A 12,772-nucleotide genomic window follows, 5' to 3' on the forward strand; every position below is an offset into this window, starting at 1 on the left:
ATATAGTAATAAAAGAAGAATGCCATCTGGCAGCTTACTCGTTTTCAATTTTTCCAATTAAAAAAATTAACATTTATTATAAGGATGTCCTGTTTTTTAATATGTACACAAAAATCCTCATAAAGAAAGAACATCATGCTATATGTAAAAGCAATGGGATGCCAGTACAGTCGCTTGAATTCAAGTTTCACTTTTTCTGTATTCCCGCTGTACAAACTGTCATAACACCTAACTGATGTGTCCCTCAGTTTCCTTACTCGTTAAATGGGGATTACATAGTTCTTGTGAGAAATCTATATGCTAAGTATGTAAAATAAGTAAAACAGAGGCTAGCACATAACTAATAATAATTGTCACATATACTGTTAATTTGTATTCGTGCTGATATATTAATGCATATTAATAATACTCTAGGGGAATAATAATCAAAGGAACGGTGACATTGCATGCAAAAAGGTAGAGGAACAGGGATGAGACAACTAAAGTACGAAACGGAGCCCTCCCTTACAGACTAAGTGAAGCTGCTCTGAAGATGCAGCCGGACCTGGAGGAGGGCAGTGGGGAGGAGTGCCTGCTGTAGGAGCCTGACCTAAGGCCCTTCCTGGATGGGAGGATAGGAACGGAGCAAACCTACCCCAGTAGGTTGTCCTCTGGCCTCCACGCATGCACACCTGGGAACATGCTCCCATGTGTGGGTGCACATGCACATACATGTACACACATACTTACACACAATAAAAAATATTAAAAATTTGTAACATAGAGACAAATTTCCCAGGTACTCTGATGCTTTCAAACAGAGCTGACCGTCAAACTTCAATGCACTGTTTCCACCACTCAATCTTACAAGCCATGGAGGCTCCCATGCTGAACACCCAGAACAGGTTTTTAGCCAGCTGCTGTGGGGGGGCAGACTTGACCTCTGCTCAAATGACAGCCAACAAAAGCTTTACCCTATAATCTTACCTGTATCACAGTTACTGTTTTCTCTTTTCCCTTGTCCAAATCTAGTGTAAAAGGTATGGACATGAGTTCGCACATTTGCTCTTTGGCATATGTCTGCTGGGGCGGTTTGTATGTGCTTGGCCCAGGGAATGGCACTATTAGAAGGCGTGGCCCTGTTGGAATAGTTGTGGGTGTGGGCTTTAAGCAACTGGTGGGAGTGAGCAACTACTAGATTTCTGGACTTCCCATTCCCAGCTGACCATTGTTGGGGTAGTTGGACACAGACTGTAAGTCATTACTACAAATTCCTTTAATATAGAGACATTTCATAAGTTCTGTGACTTAAGAACCCTGACTAATACAACTGCCCTCTAGAAGCCTGTGTCAGACTCTACTCCTTCATTTCAGGGCAGGTGCCTCAGTTTTGTTAAGCTATACATCAGCCATACATCAGTACTAGGACTACTGACCTGCCGAGACAGCCACCCACCCCACTGTCCATTGTTCCAGGGGTCACTTCAAAGTCCGTAATCTGCTCACTCATACTTTCCTAAGGCACAGCTAAGTTATGTAAAACTAAACTTTGGAGCACTAATTCTCAGGGTGGCTCACATACGGCTCTCGGGAGTGGCTGCATGATATAATACGATTTCATGGTAAAATACAAACTCCGTTAAACAAAGGCATCTACTTATTAATTTTCCTAATCTAACTATATAGCTAAGATGTATACAGTTTAAAGACACTGCAGCGCGGTACTCAATCGAGGGATGTTATCAATACTTGTTGTGCTGATTTTCTCAATTGAACGACAGTTAACGGTGCTCACATTTTCATGTAGCAGAAGATTTTCTTTCCTTTACACACAAACTTAATTCATATGATCTTTTGCACGTGATATCACTATGTATTCGAGAAGTTACATTAAGGAGACAGATGTACGAAATTTTCAGTTTATGGCGGAGGGGAAAATTAATTAACTAGAAAAACAAGTTAGCTGAAATTAATACTCAAAAGGAAAGATGTAGCCTCTTCAACATGGCTAATGTAGGCCCTTACCACACCATCCCACGTTCCTAAGACTGGAAAGTCTGCAACAGTGTTCCTATAGCACTACTTGGTGTAGACATGCTAAACCTGGGAGGGCGGGACCTCCCTTAGTCTTTTTCAGTCACCTAAGAAGTTTATACGAAACACAGCAGCTTTGGAAATCCCCAGAAGCAAGGCCTCTGATAGCATCTGCTATTTGTCTACTTAATTTTGCAAAAACTATTTTTCAAACTTAGAAAATTTTACCCGATTATAAGGGTCATACGATTAAATGAATTAATGAACTTACCACAAATTAAATTTTAAATTGCATTTCCCTGTTATCTGAAGGCTTTGGTGGGAAATATTTTTTCAGGGCCCTGATAAATGATACCAATGTAGTGTGCCCAACTGTGAGAATGCTTAACCTCTGACTGAGAGAACACCCAGCATAAAAGTGAGTGCTTTTCTTCCGAAGACACGAACTGATCCATTTTACCTGAATTAAAGTAACATCAGGAAATTAAGAAGCCTTCTATCAGTTCTCCAAAACACACAAAGACAGAAGAACTTTCTAGTACTATTTTTTTGCAGCAGAAATACATCATACAACCTGGACAGAAATCAGTGTCTATTCATACAGATTGTAAGGAGGGTGTGGGGAAAACAAACAAACAAACAAACATTTGTAAATGACAATATTCAAAGTAGAAAACAACAGGATCCAAAATGCATACCTCTGAGAACTACTGAAATAATAACCCACATCAGAGCAACCATTTTTAAAAGTGCAGAGCAAAACTGTTAGCGATTTCCTGCCAGCTAGAAGTAAAATTGAGAGGCTAACAAGTTTTTCCTTCTTTCAGAACTCTGTCAAGCTCAGAGACAATTTTCTGCTTTAAGAAGTGTAACACTGAGAACAGGAAGTCTGGGCCGAGTGTAGCTCAGGGCTGTAACTGTTGGTTAGTTGTCTGAGTTTCACGCCCCTTAGCCGTGAAAACAGACAAGTCGGTAACTATTTAAAGCCTGCAGTTGCTCCAAGACGCTGACAATAAAGTCTATTTATCCACTAACAATGAAAATACAGAGATCTCCGAGACAATGAAAACTAGCTGACCATCAGAGCACTTTAAAGAGTTTGCAAATTAAACCTCGGCATGGAAATGGTTAACAAACTCACCCTCACATTTGTTGATTTAACTCCAGTGAGCTTTGGCTGACCTAAACTTCATCTTTTACTGGCTACACATTAGGGGATAGGTGAGACTTCTACAGTACAGTTTAGGGAACCAAGACTTCTTACGAGAATCTTACAATCTGATACTTCCTGTTGCCTCTATTTCCCAAAACGTCCATTTCAAATCAACAACTCATAACTCAATGATACTCTAAAAGGAAGTTCTAAGAGCAGAGGCCTATCTGGCCCAGAAATATGCCAGCAAAAATGTAATTTAAATTTCATATAGTGTTCCAAGTATTTTTCTTGTACTCTAGTCTGTATCACATTATTATATTAAACGATGATTTCAGAGACTGGAGAGATACCTCGGCAGTTAAGAGCACTTGTTCTTGGGGTTCTTGCAAACACCAAGTTTACTTCTTAACACCCACATGTCGCCTTACTCCATGGGATCCAATGCCCTCTTTTGACCTCTGCGGGCACCAGGAACACACAATGTGCACACAGACCATGCAAGCAAAACATTTATAATCATAAAATATATGTTGAAAAGCAATGACTCAGCAGCAAGCTGGCTCAGTGGTAAAGGCACTAGCTGCCAAGTCTGACTGCCTAAGCTTTATTTTCAAGACCTATGTAGTGGAAGAGAGACCTGACTCCCACAAGCTGCCCTCTGACCTCCATGTGGGTCCTAAGGCATGTGCACACCCCCATATCCACACCATTAAATCGATGAATGAAAATAAATTTAAATCGGTTTTATATAATTTTGCATTTTATGTGCTTTCACAGAGTACATCTTGCTTTATTAATATTGTCTTTAAATTACACTAGTTTTAAGGTGTGTACCTTAGAGTAAAGGGATTTTTGTCCCAGCTTTAATTTCCCTCAATGATCAGAGGTCCGAAGGCAGGCTAGTAGGTGGTAAGTGGCTATAAAATAAAGGTGTCCTACTGTGTGCTCCAGTGTTCCTAACCAACCCTGGATTAGTCACCTTACTTCAGCCAGAACTGAAGTCATAGTAAATATTTAACTACAAAGGTGTTATGCACCATCAGCAGATAGTTTCACCAAGAATCTTTCTACTTGAGTTCATTAAAACTGGCAGGTAAGCAAGGCCATAGCAGTCTTCATCTGAAAGGAAGGAAGGCAGGAGAGTGTGGATGTGGCTAATGTGCACAGGCTTCTTTGTGTGCTTCTGCTTTAGGAGACAAGGTCTCATTACACAACCCAGACTGGCAAACCAGTCCAAACTGGCCGTCAACTTACACTCCTCCCATCCCAGCCTCCCAGAGTTCCTTTTGGAACTTATTGTGAAAATGGTGACAATTATGTAACTTACACACTAAACAACCTAGGTGAACGCTCTAAATGAGTATATTTCATGGTACGTGAAATCTATTCCAGCAGAGCTGGGCCCATTTTGTAAAGCTCACCAAGGTCCAGTCTCTAAAAGCATCGACTTTCTCATTGCCACTGGTTGTTACATCACCATGGTCACTAAGCGCTACTGACCTTAAGGAAAGCAATGGAACAGGTAATACCCTTTCAGGATTCAGTTTTGCTGTTTGGTGAATGCTTTAAACAATTACTAGTTCATGCAATGCCAGCATAAACCAATAAGTCAAAAACAAACAAACAAACAAACAAAGCCACAACATAAACCAAAACCCCTCTCAGCGAGTCCCTGTACCTGATAATCCAAAATGCTGAATCCTAAGCCTTTGCAGTCTTTGACCAGCTCCACAGTCTTGACTTCAGGAGACCACAGGGCTAATTCTCCATCATCATCTTCAGTGCTGACATCTACACTGCGGTCGACCTGAAAGAGCAAGACGGTAAATGCTGGGGGCCACTGTTCTTTCTGTTCTAAAAAGAACTCAGATTCTTTTCAAACTGGGAAGCATCTTTGGCATGCGTGGTTAGCCTTTTGCTCGCTGTAGAGGGGGCATGCACTGGGTACTCACACTCAAAGTCAAAGCTTCATAAATGTCCAGACATTCAGAACTGCAGAGCTCTCACACGGTTGTCAAATGGTTTAATGCAAGTGTTAACACTGACCTCTTATACTTCAATGAGCTCTGTCATCCCATTAGAAGCATAAAAGGAAAAATAGGTAATTTAAGTAAAAATGTAAACTTCATGCAAAGCAGAGGCACATAGATATTCTAAAAGCAATACTGTAATCATAATTTTAGTCGGAGACAGAAAGGGAGAACACAGGAAACCAGTCCAGAAGATTCCAAGGAAGTTTTACTAGAAAAGAACAAGGGGGAAGGAGAAGAGGAGGAAGCACTGGCTGGGGCAGCAGAGGTGGGGCAGCATTAGTATAAGCCACTGCCACCAACTCCCCGAGCTCTGTGGAATTCTCCAAGTATAAGAACAGAGAAAGCCTGGCCTTAGAGGAAGGGGGTTAGTCCAAATGCCCAGCATACAGATTCTCTGTTAATTACCACACCATGATATCCCTCTCTTTAAGACTCCCGATCCTTTCAAAAACCCTGGTGAAGTTAAAATGAGACAGATCTACCACATAGGACATTTCTATCACAGTATTGTTTTCCTCCGATTAATATTTCCAAAAATACCTTGTCCTTCCACAGCCTAAACAACAATTTAGTTTTTTGAAGCAGTCTTACTCAGTAGTTCAGGTTAGCTTGGAACTTATTCTGTAGCCCAGGATGGCCTCAAATTCACAGCAATCCTATCTCAGTCTCTTGAGTGTTGTGACTGCAGCCATGAGCCACATATATGGCTAAACAGCTTTTCAAAGCAGATTTCTTAGACTCTTTGATAGTCTCAGTAAATAAGATGGAAATGTATCATTCCTACAAACAGAACTGAGAGACTGGTATAAGAAAATCCACCTAATGGCACCAATGGGAGAGTTCTCTACTGGTGAGGAGTAAAAAACAACTTTCGAAATGAGAATTGGTTCAGGTAAAACTATTGGTGCATAGCTATAAGAACACCCAATACCTGCTGGATGGAACCTAAACACAGAACAATTTCCTGGTTCTTCACTGATCAAACCTGAGGTAAGGACTAGCCCCCACCGCTAATCTCCCACACTTCAGTTTGACCTAAGGATGCACATGCTGTGATGTACGTGTGGAGGTTGAAGAATAACTCAGTTTACTCAGTTCTCCTTCTACCCTCCATGGTCTCTAGAACTGAAGCTTGCCAAGCCGTCTCACCAACCCCGGGAAAGGATACTTTTAAAAAGAAAACACTTCCATCTTCCAATGAAACGTTCCAAAGGCTAATATGCCTGGGATAGCACGGGTGTGTACTCACTGACCAGTGAGAATTAGAACTGCTCAAGGCCACCTAACCAGAGAGTTCAACAACGGAGGACAGAGCCAGAGGGATGTGTCAGCAATTAAGCTGCTTGCTCTTCTAGAGGATCCAGGTCCAGTTCCCAGCACCTCCGACAGGCAGCTCACACCTACCTATAACTCCAGCCCAAGCGATCTAACACCTTTTGACCTTGAAGGGCACACACTCAGACACTCACAAAGACACACATAAAGAAAACAATCTAAAAAGAATACAAGATTGTATCAGGATAAATGAAAAACAGAGACACTTGGAAAAGAGCCAGCATTTTAAGAGCACACTTACAACCACAAAGCATAAGCGCACAGAGATTTCATGGCACCCTATGTGCACATTCTGCACTGAACTGGACTGTATCACCGATACATCAATTCTGCATAACCCCAGCTTTACAGCAAAAGAAAGCCATCAGTTAACAGGCAGCAGTGCTGACACTTGGCCTGCTTCAGGCTGCTGTTCACCACTCTGCAGACAGAAACACAGAGTCAGCAAGCTGGGCTGATGATTGACACCTGACAGAATTAACTCAAGGTCTATTTATCAAACTTCACAAGGAAGCCACCACACACATTACAGTTTACTAAGAACAGGATAAGTTACAAAGTATGATCTGAGTCCTCTTCTTGAAATTCGTATTGTTTTGTTTTGAGACAGGATGTACTCTGTAAAGATCCTGGATGGCTTGGAGCTTGATATGTAGACTAGGATGCCCTTGAACTTAGAGAGCTCTGCCTGCCTGACTTTGCCTTCCAAGTGCTGAGATTAAAGTCATATAACACCTTTTATTTTTCTTCTTCTTTTACAGTAAGACAAGTATCAGAAGATGGATGGCGGTGGTTCATACCTGTAATCCCGGCACTCGGGAGGCACATGCAGGTGGTTCTATGTGAGGCCAACCTGCCTGGTTTACAGATACAGTTCCAGGACAGCTAGGGCTATTCAAAGAAAACTCTGGGAGAAAAATAAAGAAACAACAACAACAACACACACACACACCACCAGGTATCAGCCAGGCACAAAGCACACATCTTTGGCCCAGGAGAGACAGAGGTAGGATTTTGAGTTCAATTCAAAGCCAGACTTGGGCTAAAAACCAGGCTTAGGCTAACCTGGGCTATACAGTGAAGGGGGAGGGAGGAGAAGCTGTCAATCAAGAATCTTAAGCTCTTCTTTCATATGTAGTACCAAGAACAGCAACTTGAGATTGCAGGAAGTTTTAAGAAATGGTTTATGCCCAAAGGGAGATGAGAACCTTCTTAGAAAAGCAAGATTTACTCATGCTCAAGGGTCTACAGCACAACTCCAGACTATATGGCAGTTACAGACTTCCTGGCAATTTAGGAAATCACAAGCAAAGATGGTGGATTGGAGGCTTCAAGAACAGCACCACTGACATTCATGGAGCTCTCTGCTGATAGGTATGAGCTCAGAGCTTGGCGCATGTTACTTTATTTCCTTCTCACATGAGCTCCTGAGAAGCAAGTTCTGCAAGCAGTCCCCTTTGTCTTAGTTACTTCTTTAATGTTTTGATAAGACACCATGACTAAGGTAACTTGTCAAAGGACGAGTTTATTTGGGGCTTACAATTTCAGAAGTTGAATCCATGACCATCATGACAGAGAAGAGCAGGCATGGCACTGGGGCAGCAGTTGATTGAGAGCTTACAAGCTCAGCCACAAGCATAAGGCAGAAGGGGAGGGGGTGCAAAGAGAGGGAGAGTGCTGTCGATGGCATGGGCTTTTGAAATCTCTAAGTCTGTCCCTAGGGACAGACGTCCTCCATCATGGCCAAACCTCCTAATCTTTCCCACAGTTCCATCAACTGTGCACCAAAGATTGAAACACGTGAGCCCACTGGGGTCATTCTAATTCAAACCATCACAGCACTCTTCACAACAGAAACAGAAATGAAGGTCATCAGCCCTAAGAGGCCCAGACACCAAGTGTGGAAGAAGGGCTAAGGTGCACACAACTCCAAGGATGAACCCGGTCCAACTGTAAGGAGAAAGGCCCTGCATTAAACTGCTTCTGCTTGGAAAGGAAGGAAGTGGCGTAAGGATGATGCTCCCAAAGGCGTACAATGACAGCACACGTCCTTACAGCTCCTTCCACACCTGTGGTGCACTTAGGAGAAGACACCAACAGCAGAGGAAGGCCTGGCCCATTTCTGACCTTCTGCACTTATGGTAGCTTCTAACCCCACTCTGAAGATTGAGAATTCTTTGTATACTTAAGGTTCTCAGAAAGGGAAGACCAGGATAGTCAACACTCACCAACGATACACCTTTGTGAGGATGAAATAAGTTGAAATAGGAGGAAAAGTCACGAATCCAGACAATTAATTTTTAATTATAGTTGTTTTTTAAAGGATTTTCTAAAATCAGATTGATATACATCACTGTCACTGACACTGTCAGGGAACTCTAGAGAGTCAAATGTCAATCCAGAATTTCAACCATTCCACATGTTGCTTAAGTCAAATACACATGAGATAGGGTGCGGCAGCTGCCTCTCTTTACACTCGAACACCCATTTTGGAGTGTCCCCTGTAAGGACACATACATAATGGCCACACACAGCCCTCCATACCTCTGCCTCAAGAAGAGAAGGTTCCACAGTTCTCGGCTCATCAACTGAGGCCTCGTCATCAAACAGCCGGCGGCAGCAAACCAAGGTAAATGGTGGGGGCACTTCTTTAAGAAAGGAGACTGCTTCTCGGCGAGACTTCCCATAAAGCTGCACGCCATTGACCTAGGAACGACAAGGGCTGTCAACTGTGAACAGGTGCAAAATTAAAGCAACAGAAAGAAACAGGATGGCATTTCGCCATTCCTGTAAACAAAGGCCCTAAAATTACTCATATTATTTTATTAATAATTTAAAACATCCAAATTAAGGGTGAATTTTGATTGAAAAAAAATTCATGCTACATCTTGAGTGAAATGGGGAGAATAAACTATAAAATATGTGCCAGGAAGTACGGTTCCTGGGTAGGAATCTAATGGTTCACATCTCTGAGGTCTCTCTTTTACATAATCCAATACCGTGTTCTTTCAGCTTTCTGTCACGCCTCCTTAAATGCACTAACTGTTCCTGCCAGCCTCCTAACACCCAATTCCCTCTGTGTTGTCACTGTAAGTCTGTTTGCCTAGCAACATGTGAGCACATCTGATACAGAGCAGTTGGAGTTTACGGTCAGTCAGAGCGCCCTTCCTCAGTGAACCCACACCAGAGCATCACCTTAGCGCACACATCTAGAGCAGTAACAGGTGTTACCAGCACCATTTCCATTCCCACAGGCAGGGCTAGTGCAGCATTACAGAAGTGTGCAGGTCCCAAGTGCACAGCAGTGTGCCCTACTTTCAAAAGGATAATTTTTCCCTGTTAATTAATGGTTAATCCCTATCACCAAATATCATATATATATTTTTGATGCATCAAATTTTGGGCCAAAGAAGATTTAGAAATCTAGATTGGGTGTATTGTGATTTTCACATATGGTTTTAGCTCAAAGTCCTCTCAGGTCTGCATGTCACCGAGAGTGACCTGTTAGCTATTCCTAAAGGCTGAAGAGGAAGGAACACACTTCAGCCATTAATAACCTCTTTGGAGCTCTCTGCTTTCATAAGAGGGGTGAGTGGTAATTTTGTTTTGGTGATATTTCTGTCATGGCTCCAGTCTCTTGAAGGTGTGGCACTAATGCTCAGGTAACAGGCAGAACTGACTGTAACAGGAGCACCCCTTCCACAGAACTGCCAATGCACCACGGAGAACACAGGAGAACACTTGGTTGCTGGAAGCACTCTATCAGCAGTGGGCAGTGCTTGGAGTCGCTGTCCCTAGGAACAACACTCAAGTTTGTGACACACCCGGTACTTAGCCATCAAAGCAGACATATCAGTCTGTCTCTTATTATTCAGACACAGAGTAAAACAACAGTAATGACCAAAACACCTCAGGGAGAATCTCAAAGTCTCTCCCTCTCTGCCTCTCTCAAGTCATTATGACAATGAATGAGTCTGAAGAACAGAATTCAAGTCAACCTCTACACAGAACACTGGTCACATCATATCCACAATACTAGGCTTTGAAATAAACACATAAAGCTCTAGAGTCAAGTGGACAGTAACCTCTATTAAATACACAAGAGATACCATGGAAGTAGAAACTCTAGCCATATACAATTATTAGTTGGTGCTTCAACAAATTAGAAAGTCACTTTTCAGGCTGCTATCTTAGAGTACCTTTAAATATTTATTTAGTTCATTATTTATTCATTGGAATTGTCTCCACTTATTATAGCAGTGCCTGGTAGTCCTCTTCACTACCTACTGCTAAAATGATTGGTCACATTTCCCATTACCAACCCCTAGCGAAGCAGATTTATGGCTGCTGTAAATAGCTATTCTGGGCTGAGACTTGGCATGGTCCTCTAACCCTAAAGCATATTTGTGTTTCTGGTTTTAAGCTCTAAGAAGTACATTAAACACATTGGGAGTAGAAGGAAAGAATGAGGAAGAAGGAGAGAAGGCAAGAACAGGAGACCGGTGGAGAGAGAGAGAACCAGAGAGACCAACCAAAAGTTTATGTGACTAACTTCAAAGTTTTTCTTTTAATGTGTACATTCACTTAACTTGGAATTTTTATTTTAGAATTTTTAGCACAGAATTCACAATATTCCTCACAGTCCTTAATCCTGAGACGTTCTTTTAAGTGACACTGAGTCTCAATCATGCAGACTTGTTGATGAGAAAATGTACATGATTAGAGGCTTCCAGAGCACTGACTTCATACGTAAGCTTACTAACGTCTGTCACAGTGATAACAAACCAGTCCTGCTTTGTGACAGAAGCTCTACAGATTACATGGATGGCAGCTCTTTAGACCCCCACAAACACAGTGGAAGAAGAAAGTGATTTTCTTCTATGTTAAACAGCATACACATGTGGGGCAAATTCAGAACCCAACACACTTCTCTGCCTCTCAATCTAGGCTTCTGTCTGTAGTCAGCTTTTGCTACTTTGTGAGTTCTTCTTTTTTCCATCTTCTCCACACTTCAATCCCCTAATGCTACATAGGAGAGAAAAAAAGAATAGAAAGGGAAGGGGGTGAAATTATCATTAGACTACTTCCTGTTGCTTAGGGATGTCAAGTTCCTTAGGGCAAATTATTTATTTTTTTTCTCCTCTTCCTCCTCCTTCTTTCTTTCTCCCTCCTCCTTCTCTTCCTCTTCTCTACTCATGACTACTTGACAAACCACGACCAACAGCAACCAACAACCATCAACACTCACCCCACCTCTCAGGCCCTTGCATTTAGATACCCTCTGAAAAGTCCCCAGAATTCTAAACATCACACAATCAAAGGAACTATCTACAGTGGGCAAAATCATGCCCCAGCTAGAGCATGAGCAAATCATAGTCAGCAGCTATTAATCTGGAGCAGGCCCATATCCCACATCTGTGGTTAAATGAACACGTATTCTTATGGTATTTCTGTGATTTTTTTAAAGAAATCGAAATTCCAAAACTGTTACATCTTTCTGTCTCCCAACTTTCCTTACCAGAATCTACACTTTAGATGTCAAATTATTGAGGCCAGAGAACAGAGCACTTGATTCCCAAGCGCAAGGCTAAGCTTGATCCCCAGCACAACTTAAGGAAAAGAAAAAAGAGGCAGAAGACACCCCAATGCCCTGCCATTGCAGAAGCAGCTCTGATATGCAAATATATGGTGAGGAGATGGGAGAGAAAGAGAAGAATGCTTTGTTCACTATGAAGGGAGGGCAAAAAAAAAAAAAAAGAGTCTGATGTGAGTAGCTTCCCCTGCTAACTGAGGCCATGGTGAAATCCTGGCCCAAACGGCAGTTTCTAGTTCTGTGGCCATGCTACAGCAGGGGCCTGTGTTGATGTTCGTGGCTCACATCACCACTACAGACCATGTAGACATCTCTGGATGGGCTGTCACCTGGAATCATATTCATCGGCTGTGCAGAGCTGGTCCTACCCCTCACTGGCTATGGCACTGAGGAGAGCTAGCTGTAACACTCAGAAAAGCAGGTCCTGTACCATGCCTGGGTAGTACAGTAGAGCTGGCTCTGAGGACGAGAGCTCAGGCGAGCTGGCTCTGCTCCTTGCTTGCTATAGCACTGGGTGAGCTAGCCAAGGCAGACCTAGAGAGCTTGCCCTGCTAGTGTGGGTGTGAGAAAAATGGTGGGCTGACCAACTCAATTATCACCTAGACCCTAACCCAGGTCTTTGAGTTTGTCTACCTCAATATC

General features: G+C 42.5%; 1 protein-coding gene across 3 annotated transcripts in view; it reads right to left on the reverse strand.

Moving 5' to 3' along the window:
* The window catches only part of Patj (PATJ crumbs cell polarity complex component), a 273,878-nt gene that overhangs the window by 210,817 nt on the left and 50,289 nt on the right, over positions 1-12,772 (reverse strand). For all 3 annotated transcript variants that reach the window (XM_032901821.1, XM_032901815.1, XM_032901812.1), the window contains exons 15-16: positions 9,082-9,243; positions 4,848-4,976 (exon numbers count right to left, since the gene is read on the reverse strand). In XM_032901821.1, the coding sequence (XP_032757712.1) occupies positions 4,848-4,976; positions 9,082-9,243 (291 nt within the window). The remainder of the gene's footprint in view (positions 1-4,847; positions 4,977-9,081; positions 9,244-12,772) is intronic.

The sequence above is a fragment of the Rattus rattus genome, chromosome 1, assembly GCF_011064425.1.
Source record: "Rattus rattus isolate New Zealand chromosome 1, Rrattus_CSIRO_v1, whole genome shotgun sequence".
Lineage (NCBI taxonomy): Eukaryota > Metazoa > Chordata > Mammalia > Rodentia > Muridae > Rattus > Rattus rattus.